Here is a 23335-nt window from a genome sequence, read left to right on the forward strand (position 1 = left end):
ACCATGAAAGGATTTCATACAGTGTGTTTGTGTCGTTAAATAGCTTTGTGCCTCAGTCTAATAGCAGATTCACCCAGATCAGCTGGAGTTGTGTCAATTAGCTGGAAGTCTCCTTTCAGTCATTTTCAGTACTGATGTAAACTATGTCTCGGAGGAAGAAATAACCTCTATTTGACACGTCAACCAAAATCACAGCATTGTGTCTTTCTTTTTCAGTCTCTTCTTTCTAACCTTTTTCCACATACCCCTTTGTCCTTATAATCAACGGCATAATATTGATCCAGCTGGGCTGAGTGATCCTGTGGTCTGCAAGCACAGAAGCGGTGCTTCATTTACCTTGAGAGAGTTCTTAAATTGATTTCTGCCCATTTTATGTCATCAGCCAGCCAGAGTCAGTGACTGACATCACCCTGATACGATCTCGGCACCTGTGGGGAGGAAGCTTGATAGTGACCAGCCAAACGTCCAAATGATGTTATGAGCAAGACGAAGAGCAAAGAGAAAGTAATAGCAGAGAAAGAAAATGCATGGAGTCTAAATAGATTCAAAGTGTTCTTTTGTTTCTGCATTAAAACCAAACTGTAAATGTATACTATATTTGTCGCACCACTTGTCATCCAACAATAGTCACTGCCCTATAAGAAATAGTGGAAGTAGTTCAGTATAGTGGTCAGCAGTCCCGCCTCACAGAGAAGATGTTCCAGGTTTGAATCCCAAAAAATGTGGGAGCGAATTGGTCCTTTTAAATCAATATAGCTGTGTGTGGCTATCCGTCGCTTTGTGTTTCTCCTGCAATGCCTGGAAAGACAGTATGCTGCCATCACCTATAAGAAGGGACTCTAGCATTCAAAGACATTAAGCTGGTTAAAGCAGTTGAAAGAGAAAAAAAATGGATGAAGGATTTTATTTTATTTTTTTAATTTTCTAATTCCTGAAAAAGATAAACGTGAGGAAATACAATTACAGACTGGTTAGGCCATCATTAGATATCTGCTGCAAGCCATTTCAATAAAGCATTTTTAGCTGAGCTCGCCTAGAAATGGATTTGTAAAATTTGGAAGATGTGCAAAGTCTCCATGGAACAGTGGAGTTTAGAGTTTGGCCCTCCACTTATCCTGTTACCGTAGTTTCTTCTAAAAATCAAAAGGAAAACAAATCATCCCTTTCATGCGTCACGTACTACACTTTGAAAAGTCCCTGCTGTATGCGAGTGTGTGGGACAGTCCTCACACAAATCCTGAGTTCAGTATGAATCGGAAACTCAATCTGCTTACATTTCATATTTTTGCCTCCCTCAGACTTATAACGTTGTGCGATGCCAACATCCATTGCAGACCGTTTTCGTTTTCTAAAGTACATGTTTGTTTGTACAATTGCTCAGACGCAGGTAAATCTGCCCACACAAGTGAAAAAAAAAACCAGTGCAAATGAGCCATGTCAGTATATCCTGGCATGCTGAGCACCACTCCAGCGACCTGTCCCCTCGGGGCAAACCGCCATGCACAGCTGTGTGAGACTGTTTACCTGTACACTCACCGGCCTCATAAACCTGCCCCATTTAGTCCGGTTAGAACCGGAGTGACTCTCAGGTGTCACCAAACTTCTTTGAAAATGTTATAGATGATGACAATGACACCCAACATGAATGTGCATTGTTTTATGTGACTACACTGCGGCCTGCTGTGAAAGGTATACACTAATCTGGATGACAACAACGTGGAAGTAATGGATTTAAAGTTAACATCAAATATCTCCTTTATAGTTCAGTTTCATCCTTCTTTCATTCTCTCTTTTGTTTTTTTTTTCCAAGTCAGGCTCATTTCTCACCCTGTCTCAGACGCCTTTAGCCACCATCAAGGTAATTTATTATTCCCCCGTGTTTGAGCTGACATATCTGAGTGACTGGAAGGCTGCCTCAGATAGTGCATTGCACTCGAAAAAGGAAAAAAATAAAAAAAAAAGCGCAGTGGATGCTTTCACACCTATTGGTCTTGGCTGGTGGTTGATCCCAGCTGGTAGGTGTTTCACATCGAAAAAGGCGGAGTAACATCTCCCTCATATATAGCATGGTGCGTCCGTGCGCTGCGTGACCCACTGATGCATTTTCTGCGCAACTTCATGCGTATAAAACTGCGTGAATTGAACCATGGCGTCGGTTCCGGAGCACCGGAGTTTGGAGATTTTGGCGCACTGACACCGGCAGAATGCCTCAACATGAGAAGTGGAGCGGGAGGCGGGTTTCATTTCAGGCAACTGGAGAAAGGAGCCGGGAAAGTGGACATTTGGTGAACAGTCCTGGAGACGCGCATCATCACTTCACTGGATAGTGAAGAGGCGCGCAGGAGCGCACAGGTAGGATCGCATCATTCAGTGGGGGGGGGGGGGGACAAACTAAAATCTCACATATTTCCCCTGACTTTAAGAAAGATTTAAAGTAGATAAACCGTTTGTGTTGCTTGTTTTCTTACTGGGGATCTGCACACTGCCTCTAAGATGTTTTTATTTCTTAATCCTCATTAAATTGCTTGTGAAGGCTTGAATTAGTTTAAAAAACAACAACAACAACAACAACAAAACATTAGAGATTATACGTTATAGAGTGATGGAGGAAAATGTCAAGCCTCGTGCGGTCTGAAGGGGACATGGGTTTCGACTATTTGTTTTCCCAACAAGAAGCTGCGGGACGCGCGTCACTCCCGTGTTTGTGGAGCACGCTTCAATGGAACTCTACGTCAAAGTATTTATTTGTGCAACACCTTTTCACAGCCGCAGGTTGGAGATGTCTGACAAATGGCAGTTGGGATTGTTCTTATAATTTTAGGTGACCTGTGACGCATCGAGTGAGGTATCTGTCTCTGCAGAGATGGGAGGCTTTTTTTGCAGCGATTCATTTTTACATGAACGTTTCAAGCTGAACTAAAATAACAACGTTTTGATTATTAGATGTGTTTGACCATATTTGATTGTATTGTCCATTGCTGAAAATCAATAAAAGGTACTTCTATATATTCCAAGCAGATTTCTCAAACAAAATGGGGGAGTTTTCTAAACGAAATAAATCTTTTTTTTTTGTGTGTGTTAAAATTATAAGTGCAATGCAAACCAAAAGGTTTGGACAATATTCCAGATTGTGAGCATACTCAGAAACGACTTGATATTTCAAATATAGCAAATTAGATCAAATTGTGTGTAAGTATGAGGAAGATACAGAGTTCTATATTAAAGTGTACAAGCACCCAATAGCATTTATTGACAGGATGTGAGTAAATGTGATGTTACTTCCACCTTTGTATTTCACTTTCATACAAACCAATATGCATTTAACACCATTAAATTTGGATCAAAACGCCATTTTCTTACTTTTGTGTCAATGCAATTTGAGATTACTTCATCCTGATGCCTTCATTGTGGAATGAGGAGAACATGTCTCCTCTCTCCAACAAGGAGGTCTGTCAGTTAACCCAAAGCCACAGTGGATGCTGCCTGCTGGGTTACTTCATTGAATGCTGCAATGAAAAGTAAGAAAAGTGTAATAAAACTGAACCCAAGCCACTTTGGTATAAATATCTTTACATTTTTAGCAAAAGTTTGCTGCAGTCTCAAGCTTGAACGCATGCGGCGTAATCGTTACACTCATGCAGTGTGTCTTTGCATTAATTTCTCCTCCTGCTCAATTTCTTCATCTGTGTTAATGTTTTCCTGAAGTAGCTGTTGACAAAGTAGTGATTTAGACTCCAGGCTTCTTGCCACTTGATTGTTTTTCCTCTCTTTCCCTTCATTGTGGACATTAAGTCCACATTTAGTATGGCAGAAACAATACCTGAAACTGCCTCAGGCAATGCCATCCTCGGCGAAACTGCAATTTTCCATTAAGAGAAATGGCGCGTTGGCTTCTTGCCTGGACAGTTCAGTTTCCACCTTCACCTGGTACATTTTGGCACTTTGCCCAGAGAGCAGCGTTGTGGCGTTGAGCGTGTAATGCGTGAAAAGGTGGACGAAATATGAACTACTTCGTGCAAAAGTTGATTCTATTTGAATGCTAACATATCGTTTTCAGTATCTCCTATAGTAAGTGTGAATTTCTGTCTCTTTTCTTTTCAGGAAAATTTCCTACAATACCCCCCTGGAACGCCAGTACTCCCTCTTCAAACATGGATACAAGCAATTGGATATCTGAGAACAACAGCTGGCCTTCACCTCAGTTCTACCCGACGTCAACTAGCAATGGCTCTGGCACACCCACACCGACGCTCTACAGCGAGGTCACTCCAGTCATCTACACCATCGTCTTTATTGTGGGTTTTCTGGGCAACACATTGGCCATCTATGTGGTAGTTCGCTACGCCAAGACGAAGACAGTCACTAACTTGTACATCCTCAATTTAGCTGTGGCAGATGAACTCTACATCTTGGGAATTCCCTTCCTGGGGACCAACAGTGCTCTTTCTTACTGGCCCTATGGGGATTTCTTCTGTAAGTTGTGCATGACCGTTGATGGCATGAGCCAGTTTGCCTCCAACTTTTGCCTGACCCTCATGAGCATCGATCGCTTCCTCGTCGTGGTTTATCCCATGCGTAGCGCCAAGTGGCGGAAGCCACAGAGGGCCAAGATTTTTAGCGCCATGGTGTGGGTTGTGTCCTTTCTGATCGTGCTGCCAGTTCCAATCTACTCACATGTACAAGAAGATCTCAACACCTGCAACATAACCTGGCCCGAGCCTAACGATCTGTGGTCCCTAGTCTTCATCCTCTACACATCTATCCTCGGCTTTTTTGGTCCCCTGGTGGTCATTTCCCTCTGTTACCTTCTCATTGTGATTAAGGTAAAAAGGCAAATTCACTTGACGTCTAGTTAAAGTTACTGGGACCTTGCTTTTATGTTTTCAGATAACCTTTCTAACTCAGCCATCTTACTTCCAGGTGAGGTCGGCAGGTGTGCGTGCAGGCGTGACCAAGCGGCGTAGATCGGAGCGTAAGGTGACGCGCATGGTGGTGATCATTGTGTTGGTGTTTGTCTTCTGTTGGCTGCCCTTCTTCACGACCAACATCGTCAACCTGGTCTATATCATTCCCGAGAACAAAACCATGGCTGCGATCTACTTTTCCCTGGTCATCCTGACCTACGTCAACTCCTGTGCCAACCCGATTCTTTACGGCTTCCTCTCTGATAACCTCAGACAGAGCTTCCAGAAGGCACTCTGCTTCCACAAATCAAATGGCGTTCGCACTGCAGACCAAGCCAGAGGGAGACAGGATCCTGCCAAGGTAATCTACATATACGTTCCTCTTTTTTTTTTTATTGGATTTTTATAGCAGTTTTTCCATGCATGTCAATTTGGTATAGTTGAAAACTTTTGGATCCATTTCATTTATTAGACTAGTTTTTGTTTTCAATCAAGCTCTGCAATCAGCAACTCCACTGCAGAGTGCTAAATTGTTCCCCTGATATGTTTTTTTTGTTGTTGTGCACTCTGAGAAATGGAAAGTCATTTTGAGAACCAATTTTCAAATCATTGGAACTCTCAACAACAGCTCGTGTCTATGTTTCTTTGTTGTTGTTGTTGTTTTTGTTGTTGCCCTTCATGCCTAATCTGTTTCCATGTCGTTTTTCCACAGTTTGTCCAGATGGAGGTCGCGAGTAACACCAACATGTCTTCAGAAAGAATGGTGAACGGCCAATGATGGCTGAGTTTTTGTGTCGACCTGTTGTGTGCTGCGGCACGGAACCTGAAACATTCATCCCCGGGGTTTTAATCGACCTTAATGTGGCTGAAACAATGTCGGAGATGAACATAGAATAAATATTTCTACAGCGAGTTCGTCACAGAGCTGCGCACCTTTTTAGTGTCTCCATCCGAGTTGCCCGAGTGCTGTTCATTTATGTGATTACACTGTATTCTGAAATGTAGAAATGTTGTAAGTTTTCAGATGGCTGTCTTTATTTTTTAGCCAGGGGTGTCAAACATGTAATCCGTGGGCCTCAAGATTGTCCAATCTGGTGAGAAGGACGTCCTTTCAAAGAGTAGAAATAACAAAGAAAACATGGGAATTATTGGTAGTTCTTGGCAGATTTGTTTAAAAGTGCATTAGATGTGAACATTGGCTGGATGTACAAACATGTTCTCGTTCTAAAACTAGAGTAAAATGTGTAAGTTATGAGTATTTATAGTTTGCTGTGCCCCATCGAGATCAAACTGGGCTGCAGCTTTCCCTTGAAATAAAATGAGTTTGACACTCCAGCCTTAGGCCTACATTGTAATTTATTTTTATTGTTGAACACAGAACAATACAAGGTCATGTTTTCTTGTTTGTTTTTAAGGTTTATTTTGTGCTGATTCTTTTTAATATTGATATTTATTTGGCAACATTTATTCCACAGCACCGAGAAACATGTTTGGCAGGAAACAACTGATTTAGTTTATTGTCTAACTGTAATCAAGCATTTGCTGTTAATATCACTGCGACTTTAATGGAGAACTATGACGATGGAATAGATTTTAAAATACATTCAATGGAATTAATTCAGGAAAAAATGTATTTCTTTAAAGCAGAGATATCAATCAAACCACTGGATGCCCTTGTTGCCTACAACTGATCAGTTCTGTAGACAAATATACTTTATGCTGCCTTTATTCCCTTCAGGCGGTTTTTAATCAGGTATATTTTTGAACCCCCAACCGTTGTTTTCCTGCTTCATTTCATTGTTCGTGCTCCAAGTTACAGTATTTATTAACAAATTGTGATGTCTGTTTTGTGCTGTTTGAAATAGTATTGCTGGTTGTGGATATCATATATAATTTGGCCTGGCTGGTTTCTGAAAGGCTTTTCATGACATTTTAGCATCAACGTTACAAAGCTGTGAAAAAGTTCTGATATGAACACGGATGAGTTGCAATGTGGTTTTTATTTCGTCTCGGTCACGTTTCTAGGAATTTGGAGTTGACCACTTTGGAAGGTAAAGGAGCACATCAAGACCACACGAACATGTTTTATGAAAACTTTGACTAGTCTGTATATTCTTTTTGTTTTGTTTTTAAAAGAAAAATCTCATAAACACTGTGACTTTTGGAATTAGGGGTACATTTGACTTTACTTCTTTATACATATACTCATCGTTGTGTTTTTTATGACTCCTATTAAACATTAAATGTGGTGACCCTGCATCAAGCCTGTAATATGTCGTTGGGCTGCTGTAATGCGTCTATTTCATCAACAGAGATTTTACGTTTGTTGTCACTGTAATTCGTCCACAAAAATACACATTTATATTTCAGACTTGAAGCACTTTGGTGTTTTTGTTTTAACAGTGATAGATGTTTATCAGCTTCAACATTGAAGGCCAGTTGAGTCATTGGCTATGTTCTGCACTATAGCACTATAATGCTTTAACATATCTTAACTTCATGAACGATGTTCTTCACTTGATATTTCATCAACTTGTTGCTGCCAATCAAGAAATAACAGATTTAGATCGTTTAGGTTTTGTAATTTATCTTATATCAAGCAGGAAAAAAACCAACAGGAAACAAATATTCTCCCGAGAGCGGACCACTGGAAAATGCTGATGCATAAAATTTGAAAGTTTAATGTAAATATCATTAAAACAAGACAGTTCAAAGTCTTCTTGTGAGCTCGCATTGTATTTTTCCCCTCAAAGCGATGGGGTTTATTTGTTTTCTAAACAACCCGCACAGTCATCGAAGGGCAAAATGTAAATTGTTTCGAGATTCACATCTTGAAACATCAATGAAAACACTCAAATATAAATCCTTGTGTGTGTGCAGCTGTTTTTAAAACGTTGTGAAATTTGAAAAGCAAACTTGATTCATGCTTCTTATTCAGTTTAGTCTTAGTTGCAAAATCAAAACAGGCTATGTCGAAGTGATGAAGATAAATACATTATGAAACAGACACAATCACAACTGTGTTTGTGTCATCGAGCGATTGTACAATCTCTCTCTGTGAGGCAGCACGGGTCTTCTTGATTTTGGCATTTGTTTGTCAGGCTGCTTCCTTTCTTTCACACTTCCCCTCGGTACACTCTCCATCCTCCAGCTTTCTGCACGTTCCTGCTCAGCCCTTATTGTGGAGAATATTTACTGACAAACTGTTTGTGTGGGGATTTGTGGTGGTGGTGGTGAAAACACACTCCCGTCTGCAGCTTCAGGTTACCCGTTTGCTTTCAGGCTACTTTCCTTCCATCGACTTTGATATGATATGACAAATATGCTCACTATCATGGAAAGAGGGGGAGGGGCACCCTTTATTTTGACCTTGAACCGAACCTTGACCCAGTTGCTCTGCTCTAGAATCTCACGTTCACGCTTTAAAACGTGCAAAATATATGTTTTTATCTGGGGGTGGGGGGCATAGTGCTGGCAGGTAGTGCAGCGACAATGTCCCTCATACAAAATCAGTGTATTTCTTTTTTGAGAGGACGGCCTTTTATTGTACCAATAATTTATAGTGTAATTCTGAATCATCCTAAAAACTTGAAAAAACTGTAAATAAACAACCCCACTTCATCATCATGGTCTGTGCTCAGTGCCGAACCCAGGAAATCGCTTGACCTCCCTTCAAACGGGCGAATCGAAATAAGTGTGAGATACATTTCATCATCAATATTCGAGTGCGCCGTGGGAGACGATGAATCAGACACCAGGAAACTGACCACACCTGATTTTAGTTTGTCGGCACAGTGAGATCAATAGTGTGTCACTGAGGTAGAAGGACGAGGAGGACGAGGAGGACGAGGAGGACGAGGAGGACGAGGAGGAGCAGACCTGTGTGCTCTGCTTTCAGATTCCCCCAAATTCTGAATCTGAAAACTTGTATAGTCACTGTGCAACAAAAAAATCCAGATATAGATTTTCTGATATCTGAATGCTCAACACAACCCTAAAATTGCCGATAGTGGCGAGTCTGTGTGTGAGAACGTCTGTCTCTCTGTTTTTGCCCTTTGAGCGACTCTGCCTTCACCTTTCGACTCGGCTCCAGCCTCCCATGACTCACTTCAGTTGCACTGAAATGTCATCTTAAGGTGATGTGACATTGACGTCGTCTATAAAGAAAAACCTTAAACCTTATATTAGAAAAAGAGGTTGAAATCAATTAACTCTTCCTCTTGCAGGTTGCAGAGTGAAAGACCACCGAAGGACCAGGGAAAGAGGAGGATGAATAATGTGTATAAAGTGCCCCGTGTGGTTGATTGAAGCTGAGAGCTGTGCCCTTCTACACCCCACAGTGTCTTTTCCTCACTCTGCCCGGGGGGAGAGGCAGGACGCCTCAGTCCATTTAAATAATGCATGAGAGATAACAGCTCCGGAAGAAAATAAATAAATAAATAAATCCCCCAAAAGGTGCGAAGTGCCATCCATTATAGTGCAATTACAAACTAAAAAAAAACCCAAAAACATTTCCTCTGTCAAAGTGTTATGAATATGATGTGACGCAGGAGGACAGCAGACTTATGCCGACAAGATGATGAGAATGACGATGAACCGAGACTTTCCAACTGGGATTAATGAAATATTATATTCAAAGATGATGATGATTCAAAAGGGTATTTAACAGTAAAAAGCACTCACAAAGGTTTCTCTTTTTATATAGATTTTTTTTTTTTTTTTTTTTTATGCCTCCCTGGAAAAAATAATAGAGCAGAATGTGAAGAGATGTGCTGCAGGGAGGTCCTAATGTGTCAGGAGCAATTAAACCAGGTCTGAGTTGTGCGGCGGAGAGCCTGTTTGTGTTCTTTGTTTCACCCTTTACCAAACTACTCGATTTTACTGAGAGGTTTCAGCCTTGACAAACAAATCCAACAATGAAAAATAATGTTTTATAAGCTGTTTTGGTTTTTTTTTTTTGGGGGGGGGGGGGGGGGGGGGTGCAATTTATTGGGCCATCCGCTCAAATAACCAGGAGCGCAGCCTGTTGTGGGTATTGTGCGCGTTTTATGTGTCCGTCGACTGGTGGAGCCAGTTAGGTGAAGCTGTGACGGCCGTGGCAAAGACTAAATTTGGACTTTTCCCCCCCCAGCAGTTCTCCAGTGGCTCCAACTGTCTTCTTTAATATGCGCACCATTGTTGTGAGCGCCTCGAGCTGTTTACACTGTTGAATCACGTAGAAAACAACAAGTCTACATTTTCAAAAGCAAAGGATTTTTTTTTGAACAGAGATGAAGGAAACTTCTGTCACAGAAGTTTCCTCAAAGTTTCGCTGATATCACCTCCAACAGGAAGCATCTCCTTTGAATTGATTGTAGAGTCAATTGATCGAAGGGGAAGACAGAAAAGAGAAGACCACTGAAACTCTGACATCCATTTCTGTAATGTGCCGTTTCCCTATTTACTATTACAAGTCATAGCGGTTTTAGGAGGCGGTGGATTTTCCTGATTAACAGTTTTTATTAATACCTGAACTCTCCCATGAATAACCTCCCCAGAATTTGTAAAATTTGATTTTAGTAGATGTGTATGGGTGGCAACATGAACCGGCAAACCTCACATCATTTTGAGGAATTCATTTATGTTTATTGGCTATGAGAAAAAATTTTACCTTATTTTAGTAATTTGTGGAAAGAAACATCTGTATGGCAATTTCATTGAAATAGACGGATTGGGAAGAGAGCAGATAAATCTAAACATGGGGAAAGTCTGGGATTTTTTGCAGCCCTTTATGAATATGATGTAATCAGAGAAAAAATAATCATTATTTATAGATTATCAAAGCGTGAGCTTGCGTTTGAAGTGTTCTTGTGGATGTCTGTCTGGGTTTTGAACTCAGACAAGCCGTCATCCATCCGCCATCTCGCTTCATCCAACTTAGCCAAGTTTTCTCATGGCTAAAATGGCTTTGAGTCATCTGACCTGCTACTATCTTTATTTGGAAAAGAAAAATCTTTGTTATCAAAGTTGTTCCAGTCGACATTTCTAATCCACGACATCTCACAGCGTATGAGCCGATGGTTCATTTTAGGGTGCCAGATTCCCGGTAAAATATAAAGACGGTTTTTATCACATTAATCCGACAAAAAGAGACGTGTTTGATCCTCAGGACATGCTACCACAACTCTAAAAATAAAGTCAACCTCCAAGCAGAAAGAAGATGAAACAGAGCTCCCACTTTAATTTTGAGAGGAAACTCATGTTAAAAAAAAAAAAAAAAAAGGGAATAGTTATCGATATTAGATGATACATCAGCAAGTGGGTGTACACTTGAGAAAATACTAAGAAAGTAAAGACATTCAGAACAGAGAGAAAAAAAACAAAACAGATTGACTTCTGTTTTCAGAGGATGTGACAAAAATTTTTTTTAAAGTTTCTGATCCCCTGAACACCCTCATAAAGCACCGGCGCAAGTGAGATGTGGCGACAACCAGATATTTGAGCATCTAAAAGCACAAGACCTGGGTTCAGCTCTGGCATATTGCCGGAGGGAGGAAGCTGCCAATCAGAACAGGAGCTCAAACAGCAAAACATATACTGATACATCATTTACTTCTGAGGAAGTTAATCTTTTATATCATGATTAGGTTTTATAGGCTGCAGTCATGAAGTGGTTACCACCGTCACTTCATAACAAGGTCATAAATTCCATGTCTGCACTATGCCTTTGTTTGGCGTTGCATGTTATCCCTATGCATGTGTTGGTTTTCTCCAGGTACTCTGGTTTTCTTACAGTGCGTTTATGTGTTTTGGGTGAATTGGTCCTCATAAATGGCTGAAAGCCCCGAGTGTGTGGCTGGCTCGTCCTGCACGTGGATTTTCAATCTTCTGGAACTTCAATCTTGAACGGACTGAACGATAAGCAAGAACAACAAAAATCCGTCTTTATCCTGATGTCTCAGCATTTTTATTTGTCAAAACATCTAAAAATTCTAAATTTTGCAAAAGTAAACAAAACATTTGTAGATTTCAATGGAGTCCAAACTCTGCCACAACATCAATACCAAGTAATCCGTTTAGAATCTACTTAGCACCAAAAATTAAAACAAGAAGAACATTTGCACGTTAAGAAAAAAACAACAACATGCTTGCTTCCTACATATAAGACAAATGTTTTGTTCGCTACCGTACAGCTGACATTTATGAGTCCAAGAAGTCTGGGAAAGCAAGAGGTAAAGGTGACTCAGAGTCCACGTGGTGTCTGGATCTGGCAGATACCTTTATCGGGAGGAGTTGGAGCTGGAACGAGAGCGGTGACGCCTGCGGCCAGGAGACCTGGAGCGAGAGCGGCGGCGTACCGGGGAGCGTCTCCTTGGGGAGCGGGACCTGGACGAAAACACACCGGTTGAAAATAAATCGGGTTGGGACATCAGAACGGACTCACCAGAGCTAAAGGTCAAAATCAAAGAGGATTGAAGTGTTGAAAGTATGGAAGGTATCCGCAGTACCTTCTCCTCATGCGCGGTGGGCTGCGGCGCCACATGGGTGGTGGCGGGGGCATCCTGCGAGGTGGAGACGGGCGGCGAGGTGGTGGTGGACGGATTCGCTGCGTCAGCACAGCAGCTGCAGTGATTTCTTGACCATCAATCTGGCCTAATATTAACAATCATGAGAAAAAAGACAAAAATAAATTAGTCAGCAACAAAATGACTCCTCCGCCCAGACCAAACCTGTGATCGTTCTCACAGACCTCCGTCCATGTGTTTGAGAGCCTTCTGGGCTTCTTCGGGGGTCTCAAACTCCACATAAGCATAGCCCCTTGGCAAATGTGGGTGGACCCTATCCATCGGAAGGTCGACCATTTTGATTTTACCATATGTGGAAAAGATCTCCTGGATGTGCTCCTGGGAAACAAGACAATGTTGTCGTTTGTCAAGATTTCAGACCATTTTATGCTTTTTCTTTGAAGGAATGTTGTTATTGTTAATGCACATATCGTCTGAACTGCCTACACATAGAAATGACAACTAAAAGTAAAACTAAGCAGAGGAATGTCCTCCTACATTGGCTATAAACATGTGATATCATGCTTCTTTTTTTCTTTTCTTTTTCTATCATTTCTCAGCTGACCTTGGTTACGTTCTTGGTAAGGCGCCCTAAGTGAACCTTAGTTGGTTTGGGGCTTGGACTTCTTTTCCTGCGATCCTTATCTTCTCCTCTCTTCTGTGTTTTGGAGCTTTAAAAAAAAAAAAAAAAAAACAGAAATGCAGAAAAACGTAAAGATAAGAAAAACAAACATTATAATGTTTAAATGACACAAATCAGATGAAAGGGCATTGGACATACGCAGAGCGGGAACGTCTGCGGTTGTCATGGCGTCTGCGACTGGGGCTGGGAGAGCCCGAGGAACTGGAAGATGAGGAGGATCGAGAGCTTGAAGAACCAGAACGGCTGGAGCCAGATGAGCTGGAGCCACTTGAGGAACCGGAGCTGGAACCAGAGCTGCTGCTGGAAGTAGAGCTGGATCTGGACCTGGTCACAACAAAGACAAATAGATCATATTCCCGACAAATTCCCCAAAATACGACTTTATCTCTCCAACATAATCTTATGAAATGTTTCCTGAGAAACAAACCTGCTGCTGCTGCTGCCAGTGGATGCACTGCGACGTTTCCTGACTTTCTCCCGGCCCCTGTCTTTGTCTCCTTCCTTGGTGGTGGCCTTGTCTTTGCCTCTGTCTTTAGTTTTTTCCTCCTCCTTCCGTTTTGTAGGTGATGGTGCCCTAAGGTCAGGTAGAAATCAGTGTTGATTTAGAAAAACTAGGACAAAAATGACTACAGTCACTTGAATAGAATGACTCCAATCACTTATTTTAGAATAACTGACAGTTAGATTTCGATTTATCAAGCTTCTATGGCCACTTTCTTCTTTTAAGCAAGTGAATAACGTCACAATTTCAATTACAAAATATTATGTTCGTTATGTACAAAATAAACCATAAACTGTAGTCCGATGTGCCGCAATTCCAATTCATTCTCATAAGTCCCTTTGCCTGAACAGCTATTGAAAGACTGATGATGAATAAATCATGATGATATAACACATTCTTCAGAGCAGCATTAGTAAAGTATGCTCGCAGCCTGTTCCCGAACTTGTTAAGTGACTGTAATCAGCCTGTTCAAAGGCAGTTCGCAGCCTGTTGGGCGCCAGTTAGGAGCCTGTCTAGTCTGCTGGGAGCCTGTTAGAACTGTGATGGGAACCTACATGGAGAATGTTAAGACCCTGTTTGGAGCCTTTTTAGATCCTAATTTGGTGCATGTGATGCTAATGCTAACAGCCGCGTTCATTGTGAAATGCGCGGCCATTGAAAAGGGGATCACAATAATCTACCGCAAGCAAAATTAAAAAATCGCCCGCCACTTTCCTGCATCTGTTTTAAAACATACGGGAATTGAAAAACATATCAACTGAACTGTGTGAAAATTGATAAAAACTCACATTTCCTTTAAAAGACTCTATCCACTTCGAGCACGGGCGGCGCGAGGGAACGTCGCTCGGTGATGACGTCTGCTACAGTGACGCAAAAGCACTGAGCCGTTTTTAATTTTAATTTTAATAAATTTTTTTGAATTACCCTATAATAAGGAATAAATGTAAGAATAGACTTTAATCTCGGACTCATGATAATATACAATTAAGAACGAGAAATAATAGTGAGCATTTCTTTTTAAAACCTGTAGTTTCTTTTTATTCTACTCCAGTCCTTTAAGTGGCGCTAGTACGCTGGTTGGTAAACCTACAGTAAAAGGAAGAAAGGGAAGCAAGCGACTCAGACCCTCTACCTCTTGAGCATAAACATGTTCATTTAGACATATTCATTTATATTTCAGTAGTTCTACGTTGCCTATACAAAGACAGAATGCTTTACGCTGGTGAATGCTGATTAGAAACTCCTTTTGTTGTCGAGGTGAGTCACTTTGTGACGGAGCAGAGCTAGCTGCTCTCTTCGCTCAGCTAACTGCTGTTTACTCACATCCCACTAACTACACTTGTCTCGTTGCATTAACAACCTACTAAACATGAGTCAGTAAGGAGCAGTTTTTGTTCGTCGCCAGTTGCATTTATATTATAACATCGTCGATGTTTGCATCCTGTGTTTGTATTGAAATTAAATTAATAACACGTGGGAATCTTGATGAATATCAGGTAATTATAACACAACATACCTACAATATAGGTATTTTTACATTGATGTTGAAGTACGCGGCAAAATGTAATGTATTACGTGGGTAATGTGATGGTAATATAATAAACAGAAGTAAACCATGCTTGAATCAAAGTTCTGTACATGACTAGTACGATTTGAAGTATATGCCATAAAACAAAATAAGAAATTAGACTATAAAATACAACTAAAACAGGAACAAAAAATAAATAAATCAGTTCAATGTCTTATGCTGGGTCAAAAGCCAGAGAGTAATTTGTGTTTCTGTTTGAATCCCCTTGAAATCAGCAGCCAAACATCAAGGGTGGCTCTAGACTGAGAGATCATGGGTCGGCTGGATAATGTTGCCAAACACAAAGTGGTGGAGCTGCGAAAGGCTGGTCTCAGTTTCCGTAAGATCAAAGCTGTGCTGGAGCTGGAGGACATCAAGGTCTCTGCCCAGGCCATCTACCTGTTCCTGAGGGAGTTTGAGGGGAGGCCGATGGTGAGAGTCAAACCTGCTGAGGCTGGAAGCAGCACAACCTCATCACAAGCGTTGGCTCGAACTAGATCAGTAAGGCCAGTACAGGAGAACTGGAGCAACATCCACCTGCAAAACCTACTACGAGAGACAACGCACCCGTCTGGATTCACTGCGGCTTCAGATTTCGCCGAACAAACTGTTACAAATTCAGAGGCAGCTTCGAACTCATCTGGATCTGGGGAGACCAGTGGAGGCAGCAGACCAGAACAGCAATACAACGGAGATAAGGATGAAAATGACATCCAGATTGTTAGTGTCACATCACTTGCACAGCAAAGCCAACCCAGGGGTCCACAGTCCACTGTAACAAGAACAGACACGGGCTCTGTGTCCGGTGCTTCGGCGCTGATGAGGAGGAGAGTCACGCCTTCCCCAGCCAGTAGTTCGATGCTCGCAGCTCGAAAGAGACTTCTGGATAAAGCGTTGTCACAAAGGATGAAGGTATCGTCTTGTCCATTTATGACAGTGGTGTTTTTTGGTTTGGTTTTTTTGTATAATGATTGTGCAACTTCCTAAACTTGATGCTCAGCGTTATATCTGCCAGACGTCGTTTTTAAACAGTCTTTCCATCAGGTGGCGTCATTGTTGAGGAGAGATCCCACAAGTGTCCAAGAGGCTGATCTAAGGAGTTCTCTACAGCAGCCACGTGAAACCTACGATCTGACCACTGAAAAGGTGAGAGCAGAGCAGAGCAGAATGTTTATGGTTGACTCGACCGACCAACGTCAACAAAAACTATTGCAGGTCCAAGTTAACTGACCAAACACCTCAGATCTCTCCGGAGAATTGCCACAACAAAACTCACTTCGGAGACTTTGATTCACTGGCCACAAACTGGAGACCAACACCACCGTTCCCACTGAAGTGGAACGTTTTGGGCTTTGCTGCTTGTTAAAGGACAAAACATTTTATGTAATGGCTTTGACTTACCATTTAGATGAGTTGGCACAAATTCTCCATCTAACCGTTCCTGGCCCAGCAACTCTTGTCAAAGTTTCAAACTGATTGTGGTCTGCGATTCAAAAAGTTTGCCCACCCCTGTTTTTGGCTTTTGTTGGAATGTAAGATTTCAATTGAGCTGTAGCAAATTCTTAATCTGAGGTAAAGAAACTACGATGTTTTGATTGTTGCAGACTGTTTTGGACAGTCAACCTGGAAGCGGCAGCACCCCAAGACGCTTCCTCACACAGAGACCTGGGCCATCTCTTCGCTCCCTTCAGTCCCTTCCTCGTGTTGGGATCCGCCTTCCCAGCCGCCCTCTTCCACCTGTTACATCCTCGGTTCCAGGGGCCGCTGTTATCCGGCTACAGACACCCGCAAGTCAGGGTGCGCTTCGCAGTGAGGGGAATCCAAGTCAGCAGCAGGACGCCGCTGTGAGAAGTGCTTTACCGGATCAGATTAAGACTCTGAGCTCAGAGATGCGCAGCTTGGGCTTCGCGGTGAAGATGCTGGTGGAGCAGCAGTGCCGCCTGGAAAGGGAGCAGGCCCAGCAGACCCAGATCCAGAAGGAGATCCTCAGCACTCTCCAGACCCTCACCTCCAAAGTGGGATGTTGCAGCCGCGTCCAACAACGGCACAACAAAACGCCATCCCCCTCGGCGCTGCCGACAGCTTCAGCCTCTACCTCCTTCAGCCAGGACACCTTCAACTTTAGTCAGAACACTTTCCCCCAGTGCAGCCAAACACAGCCGAGCTTCAACTCTTTGCAAAGTTTACACAATGTCGATGCCTTTAAACTGCCAGAACTGGGCTCCACGAGCATGAACGGGTTCCCCCCATGTAGCAACGCCGAGAGCCTCCCTCTCACCCACACCCCCCCACAGACGCAGCCGTTTTTGGCTCCGTATTCAGAGCCAAGCAGTCAAGCGCTCATGTCACCATACACACAGTCCTACATCTCCACGTACAGTCAGTCGCTTCCCGGGACTTTCGGAGTGTCGGAGAGTAAAGCGGCAGATTTCCACAGCAGTTGTGCGGCGAGGACCTTCCAGAACGGCAGCATGTCCACTCAGACAGCAATGAACTCGTCACAGAACCTGCACGTCAGCAACATAAAAGTGGAAGCACCTTGACGCCTATGAATTACTCGTACTGTATCTGAAGGGCTTTGATGAACTTTGATATTCCAATTTTATTATTCTTGTTCTTATTATGGTTGCACGATACCAAGTGAACCTGCGATAATGCTGTTGAATATCTTTTCATAACACTATGACTTGCGACAAATACAAACATAATTGTATTATGTTTTTTTATGTTTGTGATTTGAAATGTATTCTTCCAAATAACTTTTTTTTATTTCTATCACGGTTCAGAAGTTCCCACCAGCAGAGTTTCATAAGCAGTTGTTTTTTTTGTTCTTGTTGTTCTTCGTTTATGTGCTTCTGAGTTCCATTTTATTTAAAAAAAAAAAAAAAAAAGCTTTTAACTAGATAATAGCACAGTCATGACTTTTCTCTCACATTTAAAATCCTGACATTTTGAAGCCACACACGGTAAATCCACAGTGCATGTCCACAATGTAGAACGGCATTCTTCAGTTCTTTTGCAACATTTGTACTTTTTTATATTGCGGTTTCGATAAATCTGTGATATATTGTGCGGCCTTAATCCCTATTTAAAATATGTGTAGAAAGAACAAATACTGTAGCTTTATCAGAAGTACTTTGTGTCCATGGTATTTACTAATAGCAATAGAATACATGGATTACAATGCTTTACTATGGTGAATAATGGGCAACGACTACATTATGAAACCTTTTCAAGCATTCTGTGTGAGAATACTTGTTTTTTTTACTAATTTGCCTGTTGCCACAAGAAATACGTACGGTGTGTGTGTGTGTGTGTGTGTGTGTGTGTGTGTGTGTGTGGGAGGGAGGGAGGGAGGGTTCTATGTGTAATTTTCATATTGGTCAATGTTTGAAAACAGTGTTTCTGTTGCGAGCTCATCGGTAGATGGAGCTGTGTGCACCTACACACTGACTATCGGAGACAAACTCTTTACAACCATGTATTTTCATATATTTTTAAACAGATGGACTTAAAACATGGAACACAGCAAAAGCAATCGTTCAAAACCATCATTGGGGTGTGTGGGGTAAAGGCTTCTCTGTTTTAAGTAACAGTTCAGTCACTCCTTTGTTTTCTTCATGTAAATGAGCCATTTGTCGTCCAACCCCCCCCCCCCCCCCCCCCCCAAAAAACAATTCACTGAATGTGTACTTTCCCAGAACGCTTGGGACCAAAATATATGTGTGTTTTGGTTGTATGTGCTGCATGGTCTCCCAACACTGTTGTTGAGCTTTGTTTGCTTTGAATTTGAGGTGGAATAAAATATCAGATCTGATTTTTCTCTTATATTTCTGTGGCTGCGTTGTACTTTTGTTTTCCACATGTCTGTGGGAGGAATTTTCTTTTTATCTTTGATGTCTTTTTCAAATTTTGTTTCATTTGATATCAATACTGCTCCTCCTGTCCTTGTATTTTGCTGTAAAAAGTCATTTTAAATCCCAAATGTTCCATCATTTTGGTCACATTGTCGCACTTTGTCCAACAAGCCTCCCATTGAACTTTTGCCAACATATAGAAATGAACAAATGTAACATACAGAAGAAAAAAAAATCATGACTAACAATTCCTGTAATTTGATTGTTTTACAATAGATGTGCCTATAACCATACAAAACCTCAAAAGACACTAATTGAACATCATTTACAAACTTTGCTTACAATCATTTTAGATGATCAGCTGTTATCGGACACATTATATCCTCATCCTCATTTAAACACCACACTGCAGCTCTTTCCCTCACTGGCGATTCACGGCACAAAGTTCATGGGGTAAAGGGTTGAGGGTGAAGCCGACAGCCGGAGTCAGATCCAGTTCACTGTGGAGAACCCCAGGTGGAGGAGTGAAACGAAAACGCTGTAGCAGGGAGGTGAAGAAGAGGAAGAGCTCCATCTTAGCCAGACTCTCACCAAGACACGCTCTGCGACCTGCAAGAACAAGAAGTTGAATAAAATGCTTGATGAAGAAATGAGTAATCTCATGGGAAAAAAAGATCAAATGTTGACATACCTGCAGAAAAGGGGAGGAAAGCGTCCCTCATAATGAATTTACCCTCTTCATCCAGGAAATGAGAAGGGTTAAACATGTGTGGGCTCTCCCATTTACTCTCATCATACAGGACAGAAGTAAGGAGAGGAAACACAGTCGTGTCCTGGTGGCAAAAGAAGACAAGCCCATCAGGAACCGGTTCATATTTAGGTGGAATCAGGTGAGTCAGAACTGAAAACTTGAGGAAACAGCTGACTTTTTTGATGAAGAATCCCTGGAAGGTGACGTCTCGGCTGGTTTTGTGAGGAAGGGACATGGGGATGAGGTTTGCCACTCTCTGTGTCTCATGGATGACAGCGTCGGTGTACGGCAGGTTTTTCCGATCATCCACTCGCACCTGACGGCTTCCTACCACCCTGCTCAGTTCCTCCTGAACCTTGTCTACACCACACAGGAAACAACAGTTCACTTTAACAAGACTAAAAATATGAACAAAATATTCATCATTGCACAATAAAATGGGACACAGAGGCCCCCAGCAGTGTCTTGGTTAGTGTTTTGTTTTCCGGGCACAGGTTCAGGACTTTGAATCTGTGCCTCTGTTTACTAAATGGTGAATGGCAGAACACTGACCCCTGGTCTTGTTTGTCTGTGGCACTTGACCAAGTATCTGCCTGTTTGGATTGTTGTGTATATGTTTTGGCATGCCAAATGCAAACGCAAATCTGCAAAGAAAATCTACCCATGGTGAGAACCCGTCCTCAGACAGTCTAGTTTGATATTCAAAGTTCAAGGTTGTTAGTAACCATGGGAAGATTTTCTTTGCAGATTTGCGATTGCGATTGCATTTGCGATTTGCGCTTTTGACTCGTCCACCAACTTCACAGTGGAGTTGTTGGTGGGTGGAGGAAATGATTTGACATGTGACATGTGGGTTGTCTGTCTTTATGTCATGGATTGTGTCCAAAATACTCATGATGGAACAAAGTGCAGATGAACATGATAAACTTGTTGGTCGATCACCACTCAGTTTCTTACAAATTCATGTCAAGTCAACCAAGTCTCATGTTTGAGTCCTTACCCTGTATATGTGGATATTTGGCCATAAGAAGTAGACCCCATCTCAGTGTAGTTGCTGTCGTATCGGTACCAGCAACAAACAAGTTGCTCACTGTGAAAATCAAGTTCTCCTCAGTGTAGTGAGAGTTCTCAACACCGGAGTCCTAACATGAAAAAAACAATATAAAATTGGTTTGATCAACAAGAAACAACAAGAGTGTTTTGGTTTTTTTGTTTTTTGTTTTTTTTACTTCTTCTTTCTGCTTCCGGATCAGAAAACAGTCCACCAGCCCTCTGAATGAGTGAGGGATCAGGGTCTCTTTCAGACGTTTGATTAAATCCTTCGTATACACGACAGTCAGCTTTCGATTTATCAATATCTGATGTCGATTCTTTACCCAACTAACCAGCCTTGGAAACATGTTGTAAAGCTGTGAAATATAAAACACACAAAGATAAATTGAGTCATGCAATCCACCACATTAATACTTTTCATTCAAACAGACTAAATAGAATTTGATTTTTATTTCATTTCTTTATTTGAACTGAACAGTGCATCTTAATGTACAAGACATCTCTTTACGGGGTTATTGTGAATATGCTGGATTTAGCACAAAGTTTATTTCCATCAAATTATGAGGAAATGTTGCAATTCATTCTCTAGCTTGTATCATTTGCAATGACAAACATATTTAAAGTCCTACATTGTTACTTTCCAACACTTTATAGTTGATATAAAACACAGGGACACACACACACACACACACACACACACACACACACACACACAAACACACACACACACACACACACACACACACACACACACACACACACAAGTAATATATTTTCAAAACAGTTTAACCACCAGCATTTGTTGTCTGAACCATTTTGAACAGGAATACAAGTGGGATATTGAGCAGGTGCAATCTACCATCCCACCACTAGTTGTCATTAAACACCACACTTTGGTGATTTCATTGACGTGAAAACAGATTTAGGCCAAAAAGCAAAGAAAAAACCTACCAGGATTGATGGAGAACCTGAAAGACGTAATGTCTGACGGGATCGAGCAACCTGATCTTTGAATTGAGAATCGTTGTGTTCAAATCTGCTTCCGTACACAATGGAAGAAACAACATTAGCTGTTGCAAAAGTCAGAGGAGATTCTGTGTCAAATGGTTTCCCTGTCAAATGAAAACAGTAAAATGATAGTTTTGAGTGATGGAAACAATCCTACCCACAACATACACTGTCTACCAAAGCGTCTTTATAAAACAACCTGTAATAATGTAGTAATAAAGGTAATGCATTTAAAAAGAGCAACCATTTGAAAAACTGGACCCGACCTGTGGAGGAGACACACACACACACACACACACACACACACACACACACACACACACACACACACACACACACACACACACACACACACACACACACACACACACACACACACACACACACACACACACACAGTCTGTTAATCCCTTACCTTGGTGGTTTTCAAACACCTGGATCAGGTGGTCACACTCTTCTAAAATTTTAGACTCAGCAGTTCTTTTGCCCATCCCAAAGTCTCTCAGGGTAGAAAGGGCAAAACGTCTCATCTCTGTCCACGAGTCTCCGTTTGCAAACAGTATTCCTGCAAAACATCACTCCAACTTGAAAACAGATTTGGTCTCACAACAGTTGTTATAGACTTCAGGCATTACTAAATAATCAACGAATAACATTTTGTCTGGAAATCCTCCATCATTGAATAAGTTTAGATTATTTAGTATTTTCATCTTTGTCTCCAACCCTGATTCAGTCGAGTTTTCACCCTGCGAGTTTGAAAAAAACCTGTTCGTTCTCATAATACGTTGCAAATCACACTCACCATGACCGTGACACAAATCCTCAAATATCGGGGTGGTATCTCGGTCTCCAAACTCCTCTGCATGATTCACCAGAGCCTCTTTGACTGTCTTATACCCAGCCAGGACCACCACTTTCTTGATTCCAAAGTAAACAGTGAATACAGACCCATACATATTTGATAGCTGGAGGAAAAATAGTCATCAGACAAAACTATATTGCATGATTATAAAAATACTACAGGAATGTTTCTGATGATGAATCTGAAGTAATAGCTCACCTCGCACAAGCTTTGGTGGGGTTTCTTGAGATCAAGTTGCAACAAGTTTCCAAAAAGTGGCAGAGGCCTTGGTCCCGGAGGCTCCTGTCCCTTCTGGGTATTGGTCAAGCTTATGAAGACAATATGAAAAACCAGCAGGAGAACAGCAGCTCCTAACACAGTGGTAGGACTGGGGCAGAGAAAGAAAACTAAATCCTCGACAAGACCCATTTTTATTTACTGTGAAGCGAACCGCTGATAACCAACAAGTGAAGGGATGTCTGCAAAGTCTCAGTCCGGAGGACAACCTCCAATTGATTATGGACAGGAGACCACTGTTGGGTAACATTTACTTCCACCCCTGGAGCCCTGTGTTGTGTTTTTTATCTGCAGCATGAACAGCACTTTGTTGTTGTTTTTTTTGTTTTTCATTGGAACACTGCATGCTGGCGTTCAAACGTACTTGT

The 23335-nt window shown here is 41.8% G+C and overlaps 4 protein-coding genes across 8 annotated transcripts; 2 read left to right on the plus strand and 2 right to left on the minus strand.

Annotated features, from left to right (window-relative positions):
* Window positions 1-2061: 2061 nt before the first annotated feature.
* On the plus strand, window positions 2062-7279 carry sstr5 (somatostatin receptor 5). Its single transcript, XM_080488369.1, has 4 exons — window positions 2062-2352; window positions 4102-4823; window positions 4921-5265; window positions 5617-7279. The coding sequence occupies exons 2-4, from the start codon at window positions 4152-4154 to the stop codon at window positions 5680-5682; spliced, it is 1083 nt and encodes a 360-aa protein (XP_080344495.1). The 5' UTR covers window positions 2062-2352; window positions 4102-4151; the 3' UTR covers window positions 5683-7279.
* Window positions 7280-10862: 3583 nt separating this feature from the next.
* On the minus strand, window positions 10863-14460 carry rnps1 (RNA binding protein S1, serine-rich domain). Of its 2 annotated transcripts, XM_080488426.1 has the most exons (8): window positions 14382-14460; window positions 13519-13665; window positions 13230-13415; window positions 13014-13119; window positions 12634-12787; window positions 12392-12536; window positions 12162-12269; window positions 10863-11794 (listed from the first exon to the last, which is right to left on the minus strand). In XM_080488426.1, coding segments are annotated over exons 1-7 (846 nt in total). In that variant the 5' UTR covers window positions 14384-14460; the 3' UTR covers window positions 10863-11794; window positions 12162-12163. The 2 variants fall into 2 exon arrangements, with proteins under 2 accessions (XP_080344552.1, XP_080344551.1); XM_080488425.1 differs by lacking the exon at window positions 10863-11794 and having other exon boundaries at window positions 11828-12269.
* Window positions 14461-14672: 212 nt separating this feature from the next.
* Window positions 14673-18033, plus strand: LOC308124654 (uncharacterized protein). Of its 3 annotated transcripts, none has more exons than XM_080487783.1 (4): window positions 14673-14850; window positions 15397-16072; window positions 16205-16306; window positions 16765-18033. In XM_080487783.1, the coding sequence occupies exons 2-4, from the start codon at window positions 15434-15436 to the stop codon at window positions 17701-17703; spliced, it is 1680 nt and encodes a 559-aa protein (XP_080343909.1). In that variant the 5' UTR covers window positions 14673-14850; window positions 15397-15433; the 3' UTR covers window positions 17704-18033. The 3 variants fall into 3 exon arrangements, with proteins under 3 accessions (XP_080343909.1, XP_080343910.1, XP_080343908.1); XM_080487784.1 differs by having other exon boundaries at window positions 14682-15089; XM_080487782.1 differs by having other exon boundaries at window positions 14682-14850; window positions 15400-16072.
* Window positions 18034-18633: 600 nt separating this feature from the next.
* Window positions 18634-23246, minus strand: LOC308124655 (cytochrome P450 2K1-like). 2 transcript variants are annotated; one of them, XM_080487786.1, is made up of 9 exons: window positions 22890-23246; window positions 22632-22794; window positions 22245-22394; window positions 21773-21933; window positions 20998-21177; window positions 20769-20910; window positions 19944-20128; window positions 19709-19850; window positions 18634-19626 (listed from the first exon to the last, which is right to left on the minus strand). In XM_080487786.1, exons 1-9 carry the CDS (start codon window positions 23097-23099, stop codon window positions 19439-19441), a joined length of 1521 nt encoding a protein of 506 aa, XP_080343912.1. In that variant the 5' UTR covers window positions 23100-23246; the 3' UTR covers window positions 18634-19438. The 2 variants fall into 2 exon arrangements, with proteins under 2 accessions (XP_080343912.1, XP_080343911.1); XM_080487785.1 differs by having other exon boundaries at window positions 22632-22746; window positions 22890-23212.
* Window positions 23247-23335: the final 89 nt, after the last annotated feature.

Source organism: Lipophrys pholis (assembly GCF_963383615.2).
Source record: "Lipophrys pholis genome assembly, chromosome: 19".
Lineage (NCBI taxonomy): Eukaryota > Metazoa > Chordata > Actinopteri > Blenniiformes > Blenniidae > Lipophrys > Lipophrys pholis.

What these genes read in the sequence shown, in the direction of transcription:
- sstr5 (XM_080488369.1), top strand. Translation starts at nt 4,152, where the DNA reads ATGGATACAAGCAATTGGATATCTGAGAACAACAGCTGGCCTTCACCT. An exon ending in ACCTTCTCATTGTGATTAAG is followed by an intron (nt 4,824 to 4,920) that starts GTAAAAAGGCAA and finishes TCTTACTTCCAG; the next exon opens with GTGAGGTCGGCAGGTGTGCG. An exon ending in GGAGACAGGATCCTGCCAAG is followed by an intron (nt 5,266 to 5,616) that starts GTAATCTACATA and finishes GTTTTTCCACAG; the next exon opens with TTTGTCCAGATGGAGGTCGC.
- rnps1 (XM_080488426.1), bottom strand. An exon ending in CGCAGACGTTCCCGCTCTGC is followed by an intron (nt 13,120 to 13,229) that starts GTATGTCCAATG and finishes TTTTTTTTAAAG; the next exon opens with CTCCAAAACACAGAAGAGAG. An exon ending in TCTCAAACACATGGACGGAG is followed by an intron (nt 12,537 to 12,633) that starts GTCTGTGAGAAC and finishes TGTTAATATTAG; the next exon opens with GCCAGATTGATGGTCAAGAA.
- LOC308124654 (XM_080487783.1), top strand. Translation starts at nt 15,434, where the DNA reads ATGGGTCGGCTGGATAATGTTGCCAAACACAAAGTGGTGGAGCTGCGA. An exon ending in CGTTGTCACAAAGGATGAAG is followed by an intron (nt 16,073 to 16,204) that starts GTATCGTCTTGT and finishes TCTTTCCATCAG; the next exon opens with GTGGCGTCATTGTTGAGGAG. An exon ending in ACGATCTGACCACTGAAAAG is followed by an intron (nt 16,307 to 16,764) that starts GTGAGAGCAGAG and finishes TGATTGTTGCAG; the next exon opens with ACTGTTTTGGACAGTCAACC.
- LOC308124655 (XM_080487786.1), bottom strand. Translation starts at nt 23,099, where the DNA reads ATGGGTCTTGTCGAGGATTTAGTTTTCTTTCTCTGCCCCAGTCCTACC. An exon ending in AGGGATTCTTCATCAAAAAA is followed by an intron (nt 19,851 to 19,943) that starts GTCAGCTGTTTC and finishes TTTTGCCACCAG; the next exon opens with GACACGACTGTGTTTCCTCT. An exon ending in TTTCCTCCCCTTTTCTGCAG is followed by an intron (nt 19,627 to 19,708) that starts GTATGTCAACAT and finishes TTGTTCTTGCAG; the next exon opens with GTCGCAGAGCGTGTCTTGGT.